The 23,218-nt window shown below is 47.7% G+C and overlaps 1 protein-coding gene across 2 annotated transcripts in view; it reads left to right on the top strand.

The window, feature by feature from the left end:
* Positions 1–10,355: 10,355 nt before the first annotated feature.
* Bicd2 (BICD cargo adaptor 2) overlaps positions 10,356–23,218 on the top strand; it is a 46,281-nt gene continuing 33,418 nt past the window's right edge. The window contains exon 1 of one of the 2 annotated variants that reach the window (XM_028863834.2): positions 10,356–10,720. In XM_028863834.2, coding sequence (XP_028719667.1) covers positions 10,481–10,720 — 240 coding nt within the window. In that variant the 5' untranslated portion in view covers positions 10,356–10,480. The remainder of the gene's footprint in view (positions 10,721–23,218) is intronic. The other variant, XM_028863835.2, reaches the window with a different exon arrangement.

Genomic DNA, 23,218 nt, shown 5'->3' with positions numbered 1-23,218 from the left:
AACACAGAGGCCAGGCAGTGGTGGCACACACCTGCAATCCCAGTACTTGGGAATTACATACCTTTAATCCCAGCAAGAAAGGTGTACGAGGCACGAGGAGACAGGAACTAAAAGGAGACAGGAACTAAAGGGTTATCAGCAGAAGCGTCCCTTTCAGCTAGAAGCTCTTTCAGCTGGAGCTTTTCAGGCTGAGGAGTCCTAGAAGTAAGAGATGGCTTGATCTTTTATCTCTCTGATCTTTCAGCTTTCACCCCACTATCAGGCTTCCAGTTTTTTTTTTTTTTTTTTTTTTTTTATTAAAAGACCATTTAGCAATTCGTGTTACAAAAGCCCACCCCCACAGCAACACACTTCTTCCAAGGCCACACCCCCTCCAACAAAGCCACACCTCCTAACAGTGCCACTCCCAATGAGCTTATGGGGCCAATTACATTCGAACTCCTCCTCACAGGCCCCAGTAGGGATCGGTGCTTCTACACCGCTAAGGCAGAGGTACCCAATGCAGTCCATAACAACAGGAATAATAGCTATCAAATGATGTGTAACAATCTATGCATCCATTTAAAATTAAAGTCAGCTGAGTGGTGGTGGTGCACCCCTTTAATCTTAGAACTTGGGGAGGCAGAGCCAAGAGGATCTCTGTGAGCTCGAGGCCAGCCTGGGCTACAGACTGAGTTTCAGGAAAGGCACAAAGCTACATGGAGAACCACCACCACCACCCCAAAAAAAAAGAAAATAAAATTAAAGTCAGAGGCCAACCTTGGGTGTTGTCTCTCAGATGCGTCCCACCTTTTGTTTGAGACAGTATCTCTCACTGGCCTGGAACTTCACCAAGTAGAGCACACTGGCCAGTGAGCTCCAGAGATCCACCTGCCTCTGCCTCCCACCTTGCTGTCTCTGGATTTACAAATAGCCCATCGTTCTCTGCCTTTTTTTTCTCTTTTTTTCAAAACAGGGTTTCTTTGTGTAGCCCTACTCCTAGAGCTCGCTCTCTAGCCCAGGCTGGCCTCGAACTCACAGAGATCTGCCTGCCTCTGCCTCCCAAGTGCTAGGATCAAAGGCGTGTGCCGCGGCCGCCGCCGCCCGGCTAAATCCTGCTCTGCTTTTTACCTGTGTTCTGAAGATGGAACTGAAGTCCTCATATTTGCAAGGCCAGTGCTTGCTATTTATCCAAGCTGGCTTGCAGTTCACTGAGTAGTCTAGGTTGGTATCAGAGTCCTGCCTGAGTCTCCCATGCCCGGTTTGTTATTTTCATTAAGGCACCTACGGCTTGGAGATGGGGAGATGGTTGCTTCTGTGGGGAAGAAAGCTTGCTACGTGAGCATAAGGACTTGAGCTTGAATCTCCAGGACCTATTTAAAGAGACAGACATGGTTGCATGTGCCTATTACTCCAGCCTTGAAGAGTAGAGACAGGCAGATCCTAAGAGCCGGCTTGGATAATTTAAAATATATAAATATATCAATAAAAGAAAATAACAACAGTAACAAAGCACTTGGCTGTAACTAGAACTATGAGGTTCAGTACATGCTGAAGTTGAGAAAGCAGGCTGTTAAATCTACAGAAACGCTCTTACTATCAGCTTCTGTTTAAAAGTTTAATTACGTATACTTTCAATTACACTCTACTAAAAGCCTCATCACTTTCTAACTATTTTACATTCATCTATCCTCTTGAGATTGTCTCAGTCTGTTTATCTGAGTGGAATCATCAGGCAATAGTTGCTACTGTGTGTCTCTTTCCAACACCATTCATTTTAGTTGGCATTGGTAGCTTAAAATTGGCAGTGGATGAAGTATTTTGAGTAAAGAAACTATAAAATTGTATAAATTGGGACTTTACTTTCTTAGACTATTTTATTTTTTATTTGTGTGAGCGTTTTCCTGTATGTATGTGGATGCATCATCACATGTGTGCCTGGTGCCCATGGAGGTCAGAAGGTGTCAGATCCTCTATATCTGGAGTTACAGATGTTTGTGAGCCACCATGAGGGTGTTGGAAACCAAACTTAGGTCTTCTGCAAGAGCAAGTTTTCTTAACCATCTCTCTACCTCCTGGGACTTTAATTTTTACTGGGTGCATTGTTACACATCAACCAACCACCATTTGATAGCTACTATTCCTGTTGCTATGGACTGCATTGGTACCCTGGCCCCAATTATGTAGATGCTCCGATCCCTGATGGGGCCTGTGAGGAGGTAATAAAGATTAAATGAACTCATGCCTGGGGAGGGGCTGACCTAACAGGGCTGGTGACCCTCTGGAGAGAGGGCAGGGGCTGAAGAGGGAGACAGCTTAGTGGTTAAAAGAGCTTGCACACAATCATGAGCACAAGAGTGCTGATCCTAGTACCCACATATAACAAGCCAGGTGCTCCATGAACGTCTATAACCCCAGCTCTAAGCAGAGCAGAGACAGGAGAATTACTGGAGCTTGCTGGCTCCTAATGGAGCCTAGAAAATGTGAGCTCCAGGTTCAGGGAGAGACCCTGCCTGAAAGGAACAGGTCAGAAGAGGATTAATAAAGGACACTTAATACCTCCTGCTGACCTCTACAGGCATACAGGCATTCTCGACACACAGACAGACAGACAGACAGACATACACATACATACACACACACACTCCTTTTTAATAATAAGGGGATAACAGAGAGCTGTCGCTACCATGTAAGCATAAAACCAGATCCAGAAGATTGCTATTTGTGAATTAGGAAGGAAGACTTTACCAAGAGCTGGGCCATGCTGGTGTCTGGGTGATCTAGGACTGTGAGAAAATAGATTTCTGTTATTTGGACCTCTTTGTCTATGGCTGTTGCTACGGCAGCACAAGCAAACAAATGCACTTGCTGGTGTTAATGTTATTATTAAAGTTCAATGTCAGTGCACAAGAGGCTTCTCTTCCCACTCTTTATTGTTTTATTTATTTATTTATTTATTTATTTATTTATTTATTTATTTATATTTTTTGAGACAGGGTTTCTCTGTGTAGCTTTGCGCCTTTCCTGGGACTCACTTGGTAGCCCAGGCTGGCCTCGAACTCACAGAGAACTGCCTGGCTTTGCCTCCCTAGTGTTGGGATTAAAGGTGTGTGCCACCACCGCCTGTCTTTACTGTTTTTATCCCCCACCCCCAACCCCCGTCCCACCCTCCATGCCACCGCCTCATCCCTCACCACAGATGAAAATGTTTCACTCAGTAGCACTTGGGAGACAAAGGCAGGCCAAGCTCTGTGAGTTCAAGGCCAGCCTGAACTACAGAGTGAGTCCCAGAGACCCATTATATAGAGAGACTGTCAAAAAAAAGAGAGAAAAGAAAGGAAAGAGAAAGAAAGAAAGAAAGAAAGAAAGAAAGAAAGAAAGAAAGAAAGAGAGAAAGAAAGAAAGAGAGAGAGAAAGAGAGAGAGAGAAAGGAAAGAAAAACCCTTAAGCCCTTCCCCCCCCCCCCCCGCCCTTCCCCAGATGGGGTCCTCGGAACGCATATGGCCTGCAGAGGTCAAAGACACCTTGTGCAAGGGCCCCGAGGCTGAGGCTTGTGGCTGACACCTCTGTGCTCAGGGGCTGAACCCCAGTCTCAAGACTTCTTCCATTCTGTTTAACATCGCCTGTTGAAGGAGACCTTTTTAATTTGGGAGCGCTCTCACTCTCCCCACCTTAGATCAGATGTCATACCTAAGAAACCACTGCTTAATCCAAGGACACAAAAATCTACACCTGTGTTTCTTCGGGAGTATTATAGTGCTAATTTTAATCCTAGTTGGGCTTAATTAGCATCTGACGTGAGGTGGTTCTGACTTTACTCTTTGACATCCTTTCTGGAGCGTTTGCTCATCATGGGTTAGTTCCTAGGTTTTCAGCTCTATCCCATTGGTTGGTAGAGTTCTAGAAAACAAACAGAGCCACCTGGGGTTCAGGCAGGGTCCAAGTTGAATCTGTGGATCAGTTAAGGAGTAGGTCAGAGTTTTACAGGACAAAAAGGTTCTCTGTGAAGCTGGGAGAGGCATTGGCAGACAGCCTAACTGTTGGGTGGTAGTCCCAATGGGCTGTCTCATCCAGAGCTGTCTTGGCTCAAGCCACAGAACCCCATGCTCCCAGATACATGAGCAAAGAAGAGGAGGTCAGGGCAGGAACACCCAAGGGAGAGGAGTATCCATTTGCTCATCAGCCAGGAGGGAGAGGAGAGGAAGTGTGAAAGCCAGCTCCCATCCAAGCTCTGTCATTGAGTGACCATGTGCTGTGTGTGCGTGTGTGCGTGTGTGTGTGTGTGTGTGTGTGTGTGTGTGTGTGTGTGTGTGTGTGTGTGTGTGTGTAGGTCCAAGAACAACTTGTGAAGTCGGTTCTCTCCTTTAATCATGTAGGTCTGGGGATTGAACTCAGATCATCAGTCTTGGAGCAAGTGCCTTTACCCTCTGAACCATCTCACTAGCCCACAAAATTAATACCAAGGCACATGCCTTGGAGCAGGGTAAATGCTAAAAAGGCTGTTAAGGTCTCCAGTACCACTAGTGATGTATCTGAGCCCTCCAAGGCCTGACACAGAGGAGTTTGTTGAATGAGTGACGTTCAGATTTAAGCCAATGACCGTTTGCTGTCATACAGCATGGGTGTTCAGGAATCCAATGTCACGCACCATTCTTCTAGGTTAGCCAAGCATACCCAAGCAGGCTGCCACCTGAAGATGAGAGCACTTTGCTCCTAGGCCATCAAGGAGGTGCTCATATGGGCAAGGGCAGCTCTCCAGGCCAACGGCGAGTAGGAAGAGCCCAACAATGTGCCCCATGTGGGTCAAGTCCCAGCCAGGGCATCTTGGTGCAGGACTGGTCAGCTTTGTCTGGGATGTCTGTGACATTGGAACCTTTGCTCACAATGGCATAGCAGGTTGATAGGGAGAAATTCACCCCTCTTTGCCCCTAGGGCTTTTGCAGTCCCTTGCTAGATAAGGCAGGCCACGGTCTGCATTTCTGGTAGGAGTCCTGTTTGCTTCGGCTCTTCGCTGCCAGGCTGCCTCCATCCTTTTGTACATTACCTACTTTATCACCAGAGGGTGCGCTGTTGTTGGTTGGTCTTTGGTCTTTTTTTGGGGGAGGGATCCTGCAACAAGTTCCCAAGTAAACCACATACAGAGGCTTATTCTTAATTATAAATACCCGGCCTTAGCTTCTTTTGTTTCTAGCAAGCTTTTCTTAAATTGTCCCATCTCTCTTTTGCCTCCAGGCTTTTCCCATTCTCTTACTTTTGTAAACTTTACTCCGTGGCCTGCTGTGTAGCTGGGTGGCTGACTCCTGGAGCCCTCCTCCTTCTCTGGCTCCTCCATCTCTTTTCTTCTCTCTCCCACATTTCTCCCTCTATTTATATTCTCTGCCTGCCAGCCCCGCCTATCCTTTCTCCTGCCTCACTATTGGCCGTTCAGTTCTTTATTAGACCATCAGGTATTTTAGACAGGCACACTAACACAGCTTCACAGAGTTAAACAAATGCAACATAAACAAAAGCAACACACCTTAAAATAATACTCCCCAACAGTGCTCACTTCCAGGGAGTAGTGCTGCATTAGGTGTAAATGGAGGCGAAGTCTTTCTGTTCTGATACCCGATGCCAAATGCCCAGCAGCCACTCCCCAGATTACCACACAGAGGCTTATATCCAAATTACCACACAGAGGCTTATATTAATAATAAATGCCAGAGAAACCCTGTCTCAGAAAAAAAAAAAAGTATTTTGTCGGGCGGTGGTGGCGCACGCCTTTGATCCCAGCACTCGGGAGGCAGAGGCAGGCAGATCTCTGTGAGTTTGAGGCCAGCCTGGTCTACAGAGCGAGATCCAGGAAAGGTGCAAAGCTACACAGAGAAACCCTGTCTCAAAAAAACAAAAATAAATAAATAAATAAATAAATAAATAAATAAATAAATAATGCTTGGCTAATGGCTCAGGCTTATTAACTAGTCTTACATTTAAATTAACCCATTTCTGGGGCTGGAGATATGGCTCAGAGGTTGAGAGCACTGACTGCTTTTCCAGAAGCCCCGAGTTCAATTCCCAGCAACCACATGTTGGCTCACAACCATCTATAATGAGATCTGGTCCCCTTTTCTAGCATTCAGGCAAACATGCAGGCAGAACACTGTGTACATAATAAATAATTAAATCTTTTTTTAAAAATTAAAAAAATAAATTAACCCATTTCTATTAATCTATGTATTGCCACGTGGTCAGTGGCTTAATGATCCTTTGATATCTTGTTCCTTGGGTGACCAGCTTGAGTCTGCCAGACTCCGCCCCTCTTCCTCTGAATCCTGTTTGATTGTTCTGCCTAAAGTTATCCTGCCTTGCCATAGGCCAAAACAGCTTTATTATCAACCAATGGGGCAATTCACATTCACAGCGTACACAAGGACCATCCTGCAGCATTTCCCTCTCTCTGTCTAATCAAAAAGGAAGGTTTTAATTTTAATGTAGTAAAATTACATATAATAAAACAGTTATCAAGCAAGAATTATAGTTACAATGTTTAGTCTATTTGTATTTGACAAAACCAGAGAAAACACTCAATTATCTATCTTATAAATGTCTAAAGTTTCACATCTAATTTACCTTTTATTATAACCAAGAAAATTTATAACTCTATCTAGTTTTCAGTTCTATCAAAGACTCCAGAAGGATGAAATGTTATCTAATGACTGGGACATTAGGTTGCCTGGACAGTCATCCAAAGTTCCTCTGTAACAATGGGGCATCCATCTTTGGCCTACATGCTTGGCATAGCTGAAAGACTTTTCTCAGAAGCAGGAAATTTTGAAGGACTGACCTATCTTGTTTTGGCAAAGTTTGGTAGTTGCTTTTCTTACGTCCAACTGTCCAGTTTGGACAGTAACTGTCAGCAATTGAGGCAAGGGCAGTTTCTTTGCCCACATGGCTAGCTTTTGCCATAAAGAAAGCAAACTTCATATGGAGTTTCTTTGATGCCCATCATCTTCTCTGAAGTAGATTGGTGTTGCCAGGAGCAGATGTGTCTCACTGTCATGAAAAGTGTAAGTTATTAAAACATTTTAAATGCCATATTCTGTAGGGCTTTGAAGTGTTTGAAGATTATCTATCTGAAATATATCTTTGTATAGTTAGAAAACATAACTATAAGTTTTTACATTTTTAAGTGAGCTGCATAAACATAATACCTTAAACAAGAGTAGAAATATACATACAGTATAACAAAATTAACTTTAAATTTACATCAATAAACTAAAATCCATGCTAATGTAAAATATTTTGAGATTAATAGTTGTTTTTTGGATTAAAGTAGATTCAATAACCTACCCTTTTTTCCCACCATAATCATCTACCCTTTCTTCTCATCATTTTTATGACAATTAGATCAGACTATATGAGAGGAATCTCTTGGGATCCTGACAGGAGTCCCAGATATGGGCCAGAAGATGCTGGGTCTTTTCAAGGTTCCTGCCCTCCTGGAGCTGACATTTTAAGGTGATCCACAGCACTCAACATAAGGAAGCAACTAAAGCCCAGAAGAGGAATCAACACTTGGATGGTGTGAAGAGATCTTTTAGAGCATGTACAGCTTTGGAAGTGGTTGTGACATCTTAACTTTGTCATGGGAGGGAGGGGGAGAGGTGATGCCAATGATTCAGACAGAGGTGATTGTTCTGTGGCTGGGGAATGGCCATTGGGATATACTCATGCAGTATTTGCTGAGGATCACCGTGCCTTCTATTGCTGGGAAGAGACACCATGACCATGATAACTTTTTTTGGTTATTGTTTGTTTGTTTTTTGAGACAGAGTTTCTCTGTGTAGCCCTGACTGTCCTGGAACTCACTCTGTAGGTCAGGCTGGCCTTGAACTCAGAGATCTCCTTGCCTCTGCCTCCCAAGTGCTGGAATTAAAGGCATGCACCACCACCGCCTGACCACCTTAACTCTTATAAAGCAAAATATTTAATTGGGGTGGGTCGATTACAGTTCAGAGGATTAGTCCATTATTGTCATGGTGGGAAGCAAGGCAGCATGCACACAGACATGGTGCTGGAGAAGGGGCTGAGAGTCCTTACATCTTGACCCATAGGTAACAGGAAGTGGTTTGAGACACTGGGCATGGTTTGAACATATATGAGACCTCAAAGCCCACCTCCACAATGACACACTTCCTCCAACAAAGCCACACCTCCTGATAGTGCCACTTCCCATGAGCTTATGGGGGCCAATTACATTCAAACCGCTGCACAGGGTGTCAGCCTTGGCTGGCAGCATGAATGGATGAGGGGGTGGGAAGTCAAGGTCAATACCTAGGATTTGGTAATGGACCTCTGTTCCTCATTCATAAAACATGGTGTGAACTGGACTTTTTTTTTTTTTTGAACTGGACTTTTGAGAGCACTGAGTGAGCTGATGCAGGTCAAAGACTTGGCAAGGTTTGCGAGCTAGGGAGACCTCAAGAGGTGGCCCATCATCTGGGGTTGGGGAGATTCATCTAGGTTTTTTTTTTTGTTGTTGTTGTTTGTGTGTGTGTGTGTGTGTTCCCTACTTGTACATCCTCGATGTGGAGTCCTCTGGATCTCTCCCTGCTGTCACCTCCTCAGGGAAGTATTTCCTGGTTCCCCCAGCCCTACCAGTGACAAACTGGGTCCTGGAATACTTGCTCCTGGCCCTAACCTTGCTGGTCAGCACTGTCCCTGCTTCAGGAAGGAAGCCCATAACGGTAGTGATCCACCCTCTGTATCTCAACATGCCTGCCATTGCCTTGTCTTCAAGTTCAAAGTTGTCTGGGCAGTTTCTGCACAGATGCTCAAGGCTCTACCCCTCCCTCCCTCCTCACACTTGCCTCATAGACAGGTGTGGGTGGGTGAGTGGGGGGCGTTCCCAGTCAGGCCAGCTGGGATAGGTGCAGCTACTGTGGAGTTCTGCGCTTGTTGGAGCAAGGTTTGTTCCTTCTAGAGCCTTCCTCCCTGGGAACAGCTTGCATGGGTCTGATATGTGGTGGGCCTTTCAATGTAGAGCCAGGACTGTCCTAGACAACTGGGGGGTTGGCTAAAGAAAAGGGGGAACTGGCACACGTCATTTACGCAGCTCTTTTTGTGTTTGAAACAGGGTCTCTCTATGTAGTCCTGGAATTTGCTATGTAGCCCAGGCTGACCGTGGATTCATAGGGATCCTCCTACCTCTGCCTCCTAAGTGTTGAGATTAAAAGTGTGTTCCACCATGCTCAGTCTATTTACTGCACAACTCTTGTGTTAACCCCAGATTTTCCTTTAATCTTTGTGTGTGAAGTGGGTCTGTGTTCCTTTGTGTGCACAAGTGCCCACATGCAGATGGGAGTCAGAAGACAACACCCAGTTGTCAATTTTTAGCTTCCATCTTATTTGAGACAGGGTATCTTTGTTTATTTTCTTTTCATACACCAGGCTAGCTTCAAGAGATTCTCCGGTCTTCACCTCCCATCTTGCCTCGAGAACATTGGGATTATAGACAGTGCTTTATGTGGGCTCTGGGGATGCAAATTTAGATCCTTGCGCTTGCTCAGCAAGCGCTTTATCCTCTGAGCCATCTCTCCAGCTGACCTCGATGTTTTATGGTGGTCGGCAGCTGTAGGGTGTGGTGTTTGCGGGGGAGGGGGGGGCAGTGAGAAGAGAATAAGCAAGCGTGTTATATCCAAGCCACCATGGGAGGAGGGAAGTTTTATTTAGATTTATAGTGAAGAGTACAGCTATGCTTGAAATAATCTGTCATGCCGAAAACGGGGGATAGACAGCATTTAAATACTGTATACGACACTGTGCTCATGGAAGTGCCTTCATTTCCATGAAAGAATATCCTAACGGACTGTGGGACAAGAGGAAGCAGTGTCCGGGTTTGGGCTCCCGAGTCCCTAGCGTCGGGTTGTCTACATCCTTTTGGCAGTGCCAGAGACGCGCCGCAACTCATTCAAATCTCGCATAGAGCGCGCGCCACAGTCTCACGAGCCATGCCCTGACGTTGTAGGACACGAATCTTACTCGTAGTATCCACAGCTCGGCTGGCCTTATTCTACAAAGGCTGGGAGGGCGAGGCTGGAGGTTCCCCGGGTGGCTGCCGGGTCCCTGGGCTCGGGTCGTTGGCACCCCCAATTCTGTCACGTCAGCGGCGCCGGCCAATCACCGACTGAAGCCAAGCGGGCGCGGCGCACAACGGGCCAAAGAGTGAGCGCGAAGCAGGACTACATCTCCCACAATGCTAAGGAAACGTAGGCTGGCATCATGCTAGGACCACGCCCCCTTGGGATTTAGACCAATCATAGCCGCAGGCCAGGCGGGCGTAAAGGACTACGGGTTGTGTAGTCCATGCGCAGTGGGACTGCAGCCCCCAGTGTTCCCCGCGCGTCAGGGAGGAGTAGTGCGGCGGCGCGGGCGGCCGTCGGGGCTGGGCGGCGGCGGCGGCAGCTAAGAGGGCCCGGTTTGTGGGAGCCAAGGTGGGAGCCGGCCTCGGCGCGCGGCCACCATGTCCGCGCCGTCGGAGGAGGAGGAGTACGCGCATCTCGTGATGGAGGCACAGCCGGACTGGCTGCGCGCGGAGGTGAAGCGGCTGTCCCACGAACTGGCCGAGACCACGCGTGAGAAGATCCAGGCGGCCGAGTATGGGCTGGCGGTGCTCGAGGAGAAGCACCAGCTCAAGCTGCAGTTCGAGGAGCTCGAGGTGGACTATGAGGCCATCCGCAGCGAGATGGAGCAGCTCAAAGAGGTGAGTGCCCGGCTGCGACCCCCGCCTGGGGCGCTAAGGTCACCCTGTACTGTGGTGGGAGGTACCAGGGGTGGGGCAGGGAACCCAGAGTTGCGGCCCCGGGCAGTGGGGGGAGAGTGAGCGAGCTCGGCCTCCTCCGGCGGCCAGTGCCAGGCTGAGGGTGGTCCAGATTCTCTGCAGCCCCATGCACCCGCTAGTTTTCTCGGCAGGCCTTGATGGCCCTTTCGTTAAGGTCTGATGCTCTGCTGTGGTCGTTGCTGCCTTGGGTGTGTCTGTGTAGGTGGGGGGCGAGCAGATGATGCGCTTACAGCTGAAGCCATCGATGCAAGGCTGACCCTCTGGGAAAGGCCGAGCCTGGGCCTGGGTCTGCTTGGCCACTATTTGTCACCTTCAAGCAGATCACTTCCTCTCTCTGCATTTCATCTGGTTTCATGACTGCCTGAGGCTGGGAAGGAATGGATACAGGGCTGAGTGAGTCGTGGCTCCTGGTTGCCTGTGGCCCTCGACAGGCTGGATTTCTCCGTATCCATTCCATCTGTGACTTAGCTCTGGCTCAGCTACCTGCTTTTTCCTCATCTCGTTAATGGTGCTCTCACCGCTGGGATACATGGCTTCCATCGACCACTTCCTGTCTTGCTCTGCCTCCTGGACCCTGTCGGTCATCTTGGTGTCTGTATTCCTTTGTAGGAAACATGGTGCTTTGTGTCATCCCAGTGTGGGGAGAGAGATGAGACCCCCAAGCTGGACAAGAGCTTGGGGAAGGGCAGTAGGAGGGACCTGGGGAGGCGTGATGGGATGATTTTAGTGTTAGTGTCTCCCATCCTTCTTGACTTCCCAGCCTTGTTCTGGAGACTGTGGAGAAATGCTTTTTGAGAGAAAGACACACAGTTCTTCCCTGTTGCTTATGATGTGGCCATGGGTGCAAACTCTCCCCAAGCCTTAGCTTCCACCTCTGCAAAATAGGGGTGCAGCTTTGCCAACCCAGAAGTATTGCTCTTAGTATTCTGTATTAGGAAAGGCCTGGCACTGGGCCAGGCAGGTAGCTTGTTAGATTATCTGAACCGTTCCCTTCCCCATCAGACTCAGTTCTGGTCTTGGATATTGGTCACAGGCTTATCTCCTCTGGTACTTCCCAGTCAGCCTTGGATAGGCCTGGACTCTTCAGAGCCTCTGTTACTTTTCTGAGGAGTGAATCCTTAAGGTCTAGGTAGAGCAGGCCTGGGTGAGTACCAGAAGTGACTGCTTCTCTGTGCAGGCAGGAATTGGGTCCTCACACAGAACCTCAAATCCATTGTCTGTCAGAGGACATGAGTGACTTTCCCAAGCCAGGCTCCACTGGCCGTGCCAAGAGGAGCAGAACGGGCACCCTTCCCTTGGGGTCAAGTGATGTGACAGATGAAGGTTGGGGCTGTGAGTATCTGGGGTGGGTGTGCCCTCATCTCATGTCTGGTCTTCTGTCTGGGGCTCCCCCTCCCCCTCCCTTGGTCCTCCTGGCAGGTAGCAGCTGTTAATTAGAGTGCCGCTCCCTTTGCACAGATGGATAGGCTGTCTTCCCACTTCTGGTGGAATGCCACTTCCTGGGAAGTCCACTGTCCTCTTCTGAATTAACAGGTTTCCTTCAGTAGGATTTGCTGTGAAAACAGGCTGTTGGGGACCTATCCAGCCCCCACCTCAGTGACTTTAATTTGTCAGCTCTCTGCAGTTATAGTTATGGGTGCAATCATTTTATGGTACAGTGAAGAACCATGGCATGCATACAGCCTTGTCTTTTTCTGGAGGGAAAGCTCTTAGGAGATGAGAAAGAGGTGTGATCTGTTCTCTAGGTGCTCCTTAGGTGTCTGTTTAGCCTAATGCCACCTCTTGGCTCATGCCCACATGGGCTGTACAGGCTGGACAGACTGCCCCTCTCCCCTTGGTAAGGTGGGGTAAGGTTTCTTTCAGAAGTTCCTATTAGCGTCTCGAAGAGTATACCAGCTTCAGAGGGTGCTGCCAAAAGTTTGTGCCAATTTGTTTCCTGTCAATATTGTATCTGTTCCTCACACCCATGCCAGAGCAGGCCCTTGTCAAACTCATTAATTTTGGTCAGTATTGTATTTAAAAATACTAACTTCTACTTTAAAAAAATTAAGTTAAGGAGACAGTGTATGTGGGAAGTTTTCTCCCATAGAGAGGTGAACCATCTTAATTGTTCCTGTAGCTGTGGTAGATTTAGTAACTAACAAGTCATGCCGTGGTTGAGTTGCTTGTATTCCTGCCTGCATTTAACGATGAAAGTCTTTGAGGTGAGGAAGCTGGCTTACCCAGGTGAAAGGGTTTATGACCAGAGCTAAGGAGAGGCTTGTGGTAGGTGAGCCGACTCAGTGTTGGCCCTGCTGTCTTTATTTCTGGGTGATTGGCTGTGTCCTGCTGACAGCCATGGCCAGGGTGTTGACTGAGGCTAGAAGTAGAGAGGATGTCCAGTGGTCCATTCTGCTTATTTTTTGGTGTTGAGTCAGGAAGGGCCTCATCTGTCCCAAGTCATGCTGTGCCCTCTTTCCTTATCCAGCATGGTGGGATAGAGAATATTTCAGCCCCATGGTGTTGGTCCTGAGTGGCCACGAAACAGCTTGCTATATCCTTAGCTGCAGCTTTGGGGATACAGGTATGTTGGGCTGGCAGAGCAGGGTAGTTACTGTAGGTGAATGGGCTGAGTTCAGGTTCCCCATCTCTGTCATGAGAAATTCCCAGGAGCAGTTTCTGCTCCACCTGGGCTTGCCCCAAGACACACCCTCACTGCAGTCCCCTGTCACTTCTAGAGGTGCTGAGTTCTATGCATCATCATGCCCATGTGGGTGGAATCCAGCACCAGGCTGGGCACAGTACCTGGCACCCAGTAAATGCTTTGTCAGCCTAGCTCCACCTCAGTCAGGCCTCAAGCTCCTCACTGTGCTACATGTAGCACCTCCCTATGCCTGTTTGTCTTGCTTGAATGTCTTTCATTGCCACCTCTGAGGGCTGCCCTGTATGTTGTGTCATGCCTTGCCAGTTTGTGGGACCACCCTGCTTCTCCCTTCTTCCTGGAAGTCCCATTCACTTCTCAAGCTTAGACACTTTCTGGCAGGTCTTTTGACTCTGGGCTTGCTTGAGTTGCTGTTTCCAGCACTTTGCACCACTTGAGGCAGGGGTGATGAAGGGATTAGCAGAGGATGCACTTCAAGGTGCATAGATTGGTGCCCTACCAAAATGAGGCCCAGTCTCCTGGAATGTTTGCTTCCAGAGAGGGGAAAGTCCTGGTTTCATTTTAAAGGAGTAAGGGGTTCCTCTGTTCCTCTGACATCCTCAGACTGTCATTTTATCCATTTCTTGAGCAGACAGATATTGGGGGCAGACACAGGAGCCATAAATGTGTTTTGTGGTGCCAGGTGGGGTATCAGTAATCTACTGTTTGTGTGAAGGTGATTGACTTGAGAGTCTTGCAGATCCTTGAGGCAGTTGAAGAGAGGCAGCTACAGGCATCTAGACAGTGGCCTTGTGGTCCCACTTCTGCTAGTGACTGCTGGATGACCGCCCTTCTTCTGGGCCTGCCTTTCTAACCACCAAATGTGGGGCAGGGGGTCATGAAGGAATTTGATAGAGTTCTTCTGCTTTTAACAATGTCTTTAGCCGCCACATCAGACAGACCCTGCTGTTCTGAGGGGTATGGGAATCAGACACCTGTACCTGGCAGAGAATCTGCCCCAGGCATGTGAATGGCTGCTCCAGGCCAGCACTGCCGGCATGTGGAGGTGTGGCCTTGGCTACCTTCCACTGGGCACAGGGCTGGCACAGCTGCGATGGAGCAAGCCTGTCTTCAGAGATGCCAAGCATACTTTGAGGCTTAGCAGGTGGGGCCAAAGGAGGCCCAGGCCCAGTCCTGGGAGCCCACAGCTCTCAGGAGAGCCAGCAGGCCTCAGAGAAACCAGGCATTGCCTGAGCAAGAGAGGAGGCTAGTTGCATGTGGTGCCCAGTCCTGTAATGCCAGAGGGGCGTTTTGGGACCCTGCCTGGGTTCTCAAGAACTGTGTGGCCTTAAATGATCCACTCCTTTGTCTAGGCCTTGGTGGCTTAATAATGGTGCCTGTCACTACAGTCTGGCACACTAGAAACACTTGGGTGGTCACTGTCCTTTTCTTTGGTCTGAGCAGCCACCCTTAGCAAGAGCCCTGGCCCTGGTTCATGTGGCATTCCTGCTGGGTTCACTCAGGGACCCAGGTCTTTGAGTGTGGAGAGTAGATATGTTCTTGCCAACTGGGGCGACACCCCCACTTGTCAGCCCTTTTTTTCATATGTGGACCGGATGACAGGCTGTTCTGCATATAGGGTAAAGAATGATTTCATTTCTTGGCATTCTCTGCCATGTTGTGATGGCAGCATGTGAGACTCATGACCATGCAAGCTCAGGTAGGTGAGGTTTGGGCTCGAGGCCAGGCCCCTTTTGGTTTAGTGTTCAAAGAAGTTCCTCAACCCACTCTTGAAACAGAAAGTAGTGTGACCATCTCCTTCCTCTCTAGACCAAGCCTGGCGGTGGACAGAGGTGGAGGCTCAGGCCAGGGCCCCTCACTTCCCTGAAGTCCTGTACCTGCTCAGGTGGACGATGGCATTGAGGAGGGCAGGAGTGGAGGGCCACCCCCTTCCTTCGAAGTCACTGTGTTTAACATGGTGTATTTTAGCAGCTTCAGAATAGAGAGCAGAGCAACGACTGTCTGTGGTAGAACCCATGCAGTAAGGGAAAAGTGGAATATTGGGCGTTTCTCCTTGCTGGTTCCTCTTCCCATGAGTATGCGACAGACACAGACACTATGATACAGGGAAACCATGGTGCATCTGTCACAGTTGTCAAAAAATAGATGAGTTGTGTTTTTGTGACTTATTTGTTGTTGTTGTTGTTGTTGTGGTGGTGGTGGTGGTGGTGGTGTGTGTCTTTTGAGACAGGGTTTCTCTGTGTAGCCCCGACAGTCCTGGAACTTACTTACCAGGCTGGCTTTGAACTCACAGATCTGCCTGCCTCTGTCTCCGCAGTGCTGGGATTAAAGGCAGGTGCCATCACGCCAGCCTGAAGAGTTAGTTTTAAGCAAAGCCAAAGTAGAGAGAAGGATACAGTGGACCCATCCATGCTCCTGCCTGTACATGCAGCTTCTGGCTGTGGCCAGTCTTGCTTCTGTGCCTCAGTTCATCTTGCTTTGTTATTTCTGTAGCAGTGGCTTTGTTGAGAAAGTAAGGAGTGTTTTCCTACAGAACAGGATCTATTGAGTTTTCACACCAGAAACCTAAGGATTCCTTAATGTTGTCTGAGCAGCAGCACTTCAGTTTTTCCATTGGCTCAATTGAGATTTCTAGAGTTATTTGTTCCAAAGTGACTGGTATGTGGAGAAACGATATAAGAATAATGGGAATTTTACATTTGCCTGTGTGTAATTTCACTCGTGAAAAACACCAAAGGGGTTGGAGATATGGCTAGTTTGGTAGAGTGCTTGGCTAGCAGGCATGAATCCCTGGGTTTGCTCCTCAGTGCCTCATAAAACAGGGTGAGATGGTGCACGCCTGCAATACCAGCTCTTGTGAAGTAGAGGCAGGAGGGTCAAGGTCAAGGTCATCCTCAGATGCAAGTTCAAGTCCAGATTGAACTACATGAGACCCTGTCTCAAGTAACACTAGTGAGCACAGAGCCCCAGATACAGCTGACCTAAGCCATGTAAGAACACACTTGCACATCTGATTGGATACTTTCTGTACCAAGAGAAAGTCTGCCTCTCCTCACCTCACAGAAGCTCCAGAGCTGCCAGCCTATGACACCACATCCACACCAGCCCCTCAGCACCTTGTTAAAACTAAGTGTCATATGCCAGAATTTCTGTTTTAACCATTGACTGTTAAACTGTGTGCTGCATTTTTATCATTAATTTAAAAATAAATCACTTTGGCACCATTCTAGATTTATAGAAAAATTGCAGATAGTACAGAGAGTCTTGGTGTGGACATCCCCCCTTGTCCCTCTCATTCATGTCGTACATTAATTAAAGTTATGAACCGATATCAGGGAGTTGTCATAACGCCTGTGCTTGTCTGGGTTGTCTTTGCTTTTCTGTGGTGTCCTCCTGCTAACCCAGGATCTCACCTGGGTCTCACATTTGGTCACCATGTCTTCTCAGGCTACTTGAGGGTATGACAGTTCTCAGACATTCCTTATCTTTGGTGGCTTTGAGTTTTAAGGAAGATTGGTCAGATGTTTTGTAGAAAGTCACTGGCGACATTTGCTACTTGATTTTTTTATTTATTTTTGAGTAGGTTTGCATTTCGGGTTCCTGGGAGAACAGTCATAGCCCTGTCTTGTCGACATGTCAGGTCTGTGCTTCGTCATAGCTGTTGTTGACTGTGATCACCTGGCTGAGACTCATGGGGGTGGGCGGTGTGTGGAGTGCAAGGGATTGGTTTTCAAGATGGTCAAACAATTCTTTATGACACTGGAAGGGCATGAAAATGATTTTATGCACTTGTCAAAACCAGGTAATGTGGAAAAAAACCACAAAGAAACCAATGTGAAGTTCTGAGACAGTGCCTCGTGTATCAGTCTTCACAGATTCCTCCACATTAGAGTTGCTCCTTTCCACCCAGAGCTCTGGGAAGGAAGTCAGCAGAATGTTCAAGGTCAGTTTTACATAGACTTGGCCTTATTTAATATTTCTTTATAATAAAATTAAAATATTAAATAATATTTCTTGATTATTTTATATGTATAGATACATTGGACTTTTATATTATTCTGTGGGTTGTAATAGCTTCACCTCTTACCATCCTGACATGCTCTAATATTGTGACTTTCTTTCTTTGTTATTAAACATTTTGTGTTCATGGCAGGGACTAGTGTGCAGGTGCACATATGTGTAAAGGTCAGGGGTAATGTTGGGTGTTTTCTTCAGTTACACCCCCCCCATACTTTATGGACAGGGTTTTTCACTGAACCTACAGTTCACTGATTTGGCTAGCCTGGCTGGCCAGCCCCTACCATTCTCCTGTCTGCCTCCCTAGTTAGTGCTAGGGTTATTGGTGCCGCTGAAGTTATTGAAGTCACTTGAACAGCAAGAACTTTACTGACCTCACCATCTCTCTAACGGCCTTGTTAAGCATCTTTTTGACCTTTCTGATACTATAGGATGTTCCAGACATATGTTCTCTACTTAGTTCTGAAACTAGTCATTTCTCCCAGGAAGCTCTAGTTGCCTTAGATGAGAGAGGAACTAGAAACAAAGGTCTAGTTGCTCATTGTACCAAGGTATGGCTAGTGCCTTTCAGCTACAGAGCAAGTAGTGTTATCTCCCAAGTCATGTACATGTATATCTGCAAATATAAATTCACATTACTGCATCCAGCTTCATCCATCACCACATGGGTCATTCTCACCACCTGCTTATCTGGGACTTCCTACTCCAGCAGGGAGACGCCTGGCACCCACCATCTGTCACACTGTAACTTACTGGTCCTAGTTCACACGTGCAGGTGTCCAGAAGGTTCATTTGTGCCCCAGTAGGCTGCTTCATCAGCCTTTTGCCTTTACTGTTTGGATTTCACTTTTTCCAACAGTTACGTACCCCATTGTGATAGTTCTGCACCCCTCGTTCTGTATTCCATCCTAGGATCCCCAATATAGTTTCTAAAATAGACACATATATTCAGATTTACTCACTGGTGCATGAGACACTGCTTCAGAAAGCTGGCTGTGTGTGTGTGTGTGTGTGTGTGTGTGTGTGTGTGTGTGAGAGAGAGAGAGAGAGAGAGAGAGAGAGAGAGAGATAGATATCTGGCTTTGACCAGGTTCATAGTATCGTGTGTGTACCCTTCCAGTGTCATACAGAATTGCTTACCACCTTGAGAAAGAAGCCCTTGCAGTGCATGCAGTTCACCTGCTTACCTTCGCCTCCACCAACTCTTTGCCAGCCGCTGATCTTTTCATCCTCTCTATAATGCTGTTTTATCAGAATGCCATACAATTGGAACCATGGAAGATTCATCTGTGTCTTCATCTTTTCTCTTGTTTGACCAACTATTCACCCATTGAAGGGTATTTTGGTTGCTTTACTTTTTTCAATTATGAATAAATCTACTGTAGACAAGTTTTCAAGTCATTTGGGTAACTATGTGAGTGAGGTTTAAACTCTGTTTAGCTGTGTAAAAAGCAAAGCTCTCTTCCGAACTGGCTGGTCCATTTGGTGTTTCCATCAGCAGTAACTGAGAGCACCTGCTGCCCCCATTCTTGGTAGCACCCCTACTGTTGTTGGATAGTGGCCGTATGAATATGTGCACAGTGGAATGTGGTTATTGTTTAATTGGCGTTCTCTGGGGATGCATGGCCCTGGGCATCTTTTCACCCTTTCATTCCATCATTATTATTTTGCCATGCTGAGATTGGAATCCAGGGCTTTTTTCATATGCTCCTTTGCCATCAGTATGATTTGATATCTTTCCTGGTCTGTTGGTCATTTTCAACCCAGTTGCTTGCTTACTTTTATTTCATTCTAAGTGATCTAATTAGCATATGTGTAGCCATAGCAAGCACTTAGCTATTTTGAGTCTAAGTCCCAGATCATACTAGTCTTTTCAGTATCTTACTAGGGTCTTTGACAGACAGGCTTTTTTAATTTTATGCTGCTCTTGCATCTGTGGATCATGTTTATAGTGTTTCAAACTTTATCACCAAACCCAAGGTCCTGTACATATTTCTTTTATTTTAGCTACCTTCATAGCTCTACATTTTTTCATGTGAGTCTCTGGTCTATTTTGAATGAACTTTTGTGAAGAGTTTGGGGCTGTGTGTGATTACTTTGTGTGTGGGTGTCCAGTTGGTTTGGCATGGCTAGTGTCTTTGCTCCTTGTCACATCATTTGGTACTGTCTGTATGGCTCTGTTTCTGGACCCCTGTTCTGTTCCATTGAGCTGTGTGATTTTTCTTTTATCAATGCAGTGCTGTTTTGTCAATGCAGCGCGCACGCGCGCGCACACACACACACACACACACACACACACACACACACGTGTGTGTGTGTGTGTGTGTGTGTATGAATGAAAGAAGGGAGGGAGGAAGGAATATATGTGTGGTGTATGCAACTCTGTACTGTGCAGAAATCAGAGGAGGACATTGAGTGTCCTGTTTTTCACCTTATTCCTTTGAGACAGAGTCTCTCATGGAACCTGGAGCTAGGCTGGTGGCCAGCCAGGCACAGTGGCCCTTCTACCTTTGCATTACTCTACCCCCACCCATCACTGGGGTAACAGCATGCATTGCCATGCCTGGCTTTTTATGTGGGTTCTTGGGGATTTGAACTCAGATCTCCAAGCTTGCACTGTAAGCACTCTTACCCACTGACCCATCTCCTCTTTGTTTTTTTCCCCACTTTTTAATTTTGTACACACACACACACACACACACACACACACACACACACACACACACACATCATGCCTGTGTGCTTGGAGGTCAGAGGACAACTTATGGGAGTCAGTCCTCTTTCCACCATCTGGGTTCTAAGAATCACACTCAGGTCATCAGACTTGATGGGCTGTCATCCCAGCCCCTCTTTATTTATTTTTTATGTTCTGTCTCAACCCATCTTCCTCTGAAGCCCTGTCGTTTTTCTTTATGTATAGTGTAGTGAGTTTTAGGAACACCTGTGTAATGCAAACCAAGGCCTGGCTCTTCCCCGCCTTCCTGACTGAGGCTTGCCAGTCCCTGGAATGCTGGGGTTACCCTTGGTCATTGACAATTAATGATAGTATTGTTTGGTGTTTAGTCTTGAGAAAAGGTAATAAATAGGATTTCCCCCAGTAGATAATGGATAGATTTTTTTTTCATAAGCAACGAGTGTGACATTTCTCTTCTAGTGTGTCCCCATGCTCTTGCTTCTAAATCTGTCCACAAGATGTTTCTGCGTTGTTTTCTTTCTGCCTACACTCAGCTGAGGATGGCCCTCACTCCTGTAAGTAGCCTATTGTCTGAGCCATGTGTATTTTGATCATGACAGCCATTAAGGGAGAGGATCAGCTGCTGGGCTCCAATTCTGCTGATCTGGCCCTCCTAAAGGTGCCAGGTTACGGTGCATTTGAGTCAGATGCTGTCATTTCAGCGTCAGACCGTCTTCATGGAGTGCCTGCCGGTACCTGCTGTCACAACCTCCCTCTGGGAGTCCTTTCTTGCCCCTTAACTGGTTCCTTGTCTCATCTTCACTGAAGACCTAGGGCTCAGCCACTCTTGGACAGTTGCCTCCTGTGCCTGCCCCTCTTTACACTGGGGCAGGTGTATGTATGCTTGCATAAGGATCTCTGGTTATTTGGGTGGCTCTCTGAACTCCAGACAAGATCATCCCAGGTCTCCTGTGACATGGTGTCCTGACCCATGCCTGACTGAGCCTTCTTGGTCAGGAGCACAGCTGCTCTTGGCCACACTTCCTTTCTCCTCATCCTTTGGCTGTGCCTCAGTTTTCACCATGGGTTGCCTTTCTCCCTACTTGTTATGAGCTGGAGTCTGAAACACCATCCTACTCTCAGAAATGCCAAGGGTGAGTGAGGGTCAGAGGCCTCTCCCCTCACTCCACCAAGAAGTCATCTTGGTTTGGCGACTTGAGCTTGTCTGCACCCTTCATTCGTGTCTCCCCCACTTTAAGGACCCCACATACAGCCCCATACTGTTCATTCTTGGTGAGGAGTTGTAAGGATGGCTTTTCCCAGACATCAGCTGTGGTTTGCATTATGGCTGCTGCTGCAGCTGCAACCAGGGTTCTTGCTATTATAGCTGACTCCATCTTAGTCCTCTTCTGTTGCTATAACAGAACATCTCAAGGAGAGGGCTTATTTGAGCAAATGGTTCTGGAGGCTGCAATGTCCAAGAGCACCTGCACTTGCTGGTCCTCAGCTGAAGGCCTCCTGCTGCTCAACTCCTGGTGGAAAGCAGAGGGGAAACAGGTGTGTGTGGCTGCATAAGAAGCACTTGTCATTCTCGAAGACTACCCTCTTGTGACCTTTCGGTCTCCTGTTAGACCCCACCTCCCAGCACCGATGTCAAGCTGAAGCAGACTATGACATAGCCATTGGTAGTCTCCAAAAGAGGATGTCCAGGGTGACAGTGTGAGGGTCATGTGACAGCATGAGAAGGAATGGAAGGCTTCCTAGGGTTAGCTGACAAGGGTTACAAGGCATGATGAGGCCGAGATCTCTGAGCTGGGATCGAAGGCCAGACAGCTGTGGTCACTCTTTCAGGACACACAGTCCCAGCATCCTTTAGTCTGAGCCTAATGATATCATTTCAAGGTATGCAAGTCTCTTAGGACAGGGATCTGCCTGTAGAGGACCAGGGTTAGATGTGCACCCAGGGTGTATGTCACCACTGCATCCTGGGACAGTGCTACAGTGCTGTAATGCTGTCCACAGGCTTAACCACCATCTAGAACCGTCAGAACTAGAAAACTAAGCATGTCTGCCTTTACAGCTTGTGATGGTTTCTCAATTCTCCTTGGGCTCTTTCCTTGTTATTGGTCCTGTGGTGAGAAACCCTCTAGGGTCTGAGTGGAGGTGGCCTATGCTTGAGATTCTCCTCGAATTTTCTGACCATGAGCCTCTCTGATTTCTTTTGCTAAAACAGGCTAGTGAGGTGGTGAGGGCTAGAGACACTAAGAAAAGCGGGCTGCTGCCACACGTACCTCTGGTCTGTAGCCTGGCTTGGTTCAGGCCGCTCTGCCTGCCTGTGGAGTTGTCTTCCTCTGGCCCAGAACAGATGTGAGCTGGAAGCTGTCCATGGGGCCTCTAGGCCCCTCCTTCTGTCCTGACCACAAGCCACCAAATGGAAGTCCCGTGTTGAGCCAGCTGCTGTGGAATATGACGGCTGGTCCCCAAGCCCCAGTGCTGGGCTCTGTGTCCTTAGATAGGGAAACCAGGGTCTCTAGGGACTTATGCCAGTCCCAGGGCTCAGCTGGCAGGAGGCTGCCTGCTGACACCAGGGCAATTAGGGTGTAATCTTCTCTAAATGGCGCCCAATTCTGGCTAAATCCCTTCTGCCCAGGGATGAATCCCCAGTTTTCTAAAAGCAGCTTAACATTTGGACGCTGCCCAGGGCAGCTGGGGTTCTCAGTTGGCAATGGAATGGCCCCTGTGGATTGACACAGGCCTTGGGGAGTGGAGGGCAACCAAGACAGACAAGGACCAGAGACAATCACTGAAGCCCTATGCTGTTTTGGAGTGCCTCCAGGGCCCCTGGTCCTAATGATCCTCACAGTCATAAGCATATGGCTCCTTGGAGAAAGGAAATCATTTGGTGGCTGCCGCAGCTTCGTGCTGTGGGCAGGATGTGTTTTTGGAGAGGCCTGGGTTCGGTGGGCCTCCTGGGTTTGGTGGGCCTCCTGGGTTTGGTGGGCCATGTGATAGACGATTGAGGCCTATTGGGCTGTGGGGTCAGGCAGAGGTAGGTGGTCGTTGTGTCCACATAGCTCCTGACTTCCTG

Source organism: Peromyscus leucopus, chromosome 5 (genome assembly GCF_004664715.2).
Source record: "Peromyscus leucopus breed LL Stock chromosome 5, UCI_PerLeu_2.1, whole genome shotgun sequence".
Classification (NCBI taxonomy): domain Eukaryota; kingdom Metazoa; phylum Chordata; class Mammalia; order Rodentia; family Cricetidae; genus Peromyscus; species Peromyscus leucopus.
The sequence above is the reverse complement of the archived record's forward strand: the minus strand, read 5'-3'. Positions and strand labels throughout refer to the sequence as shown.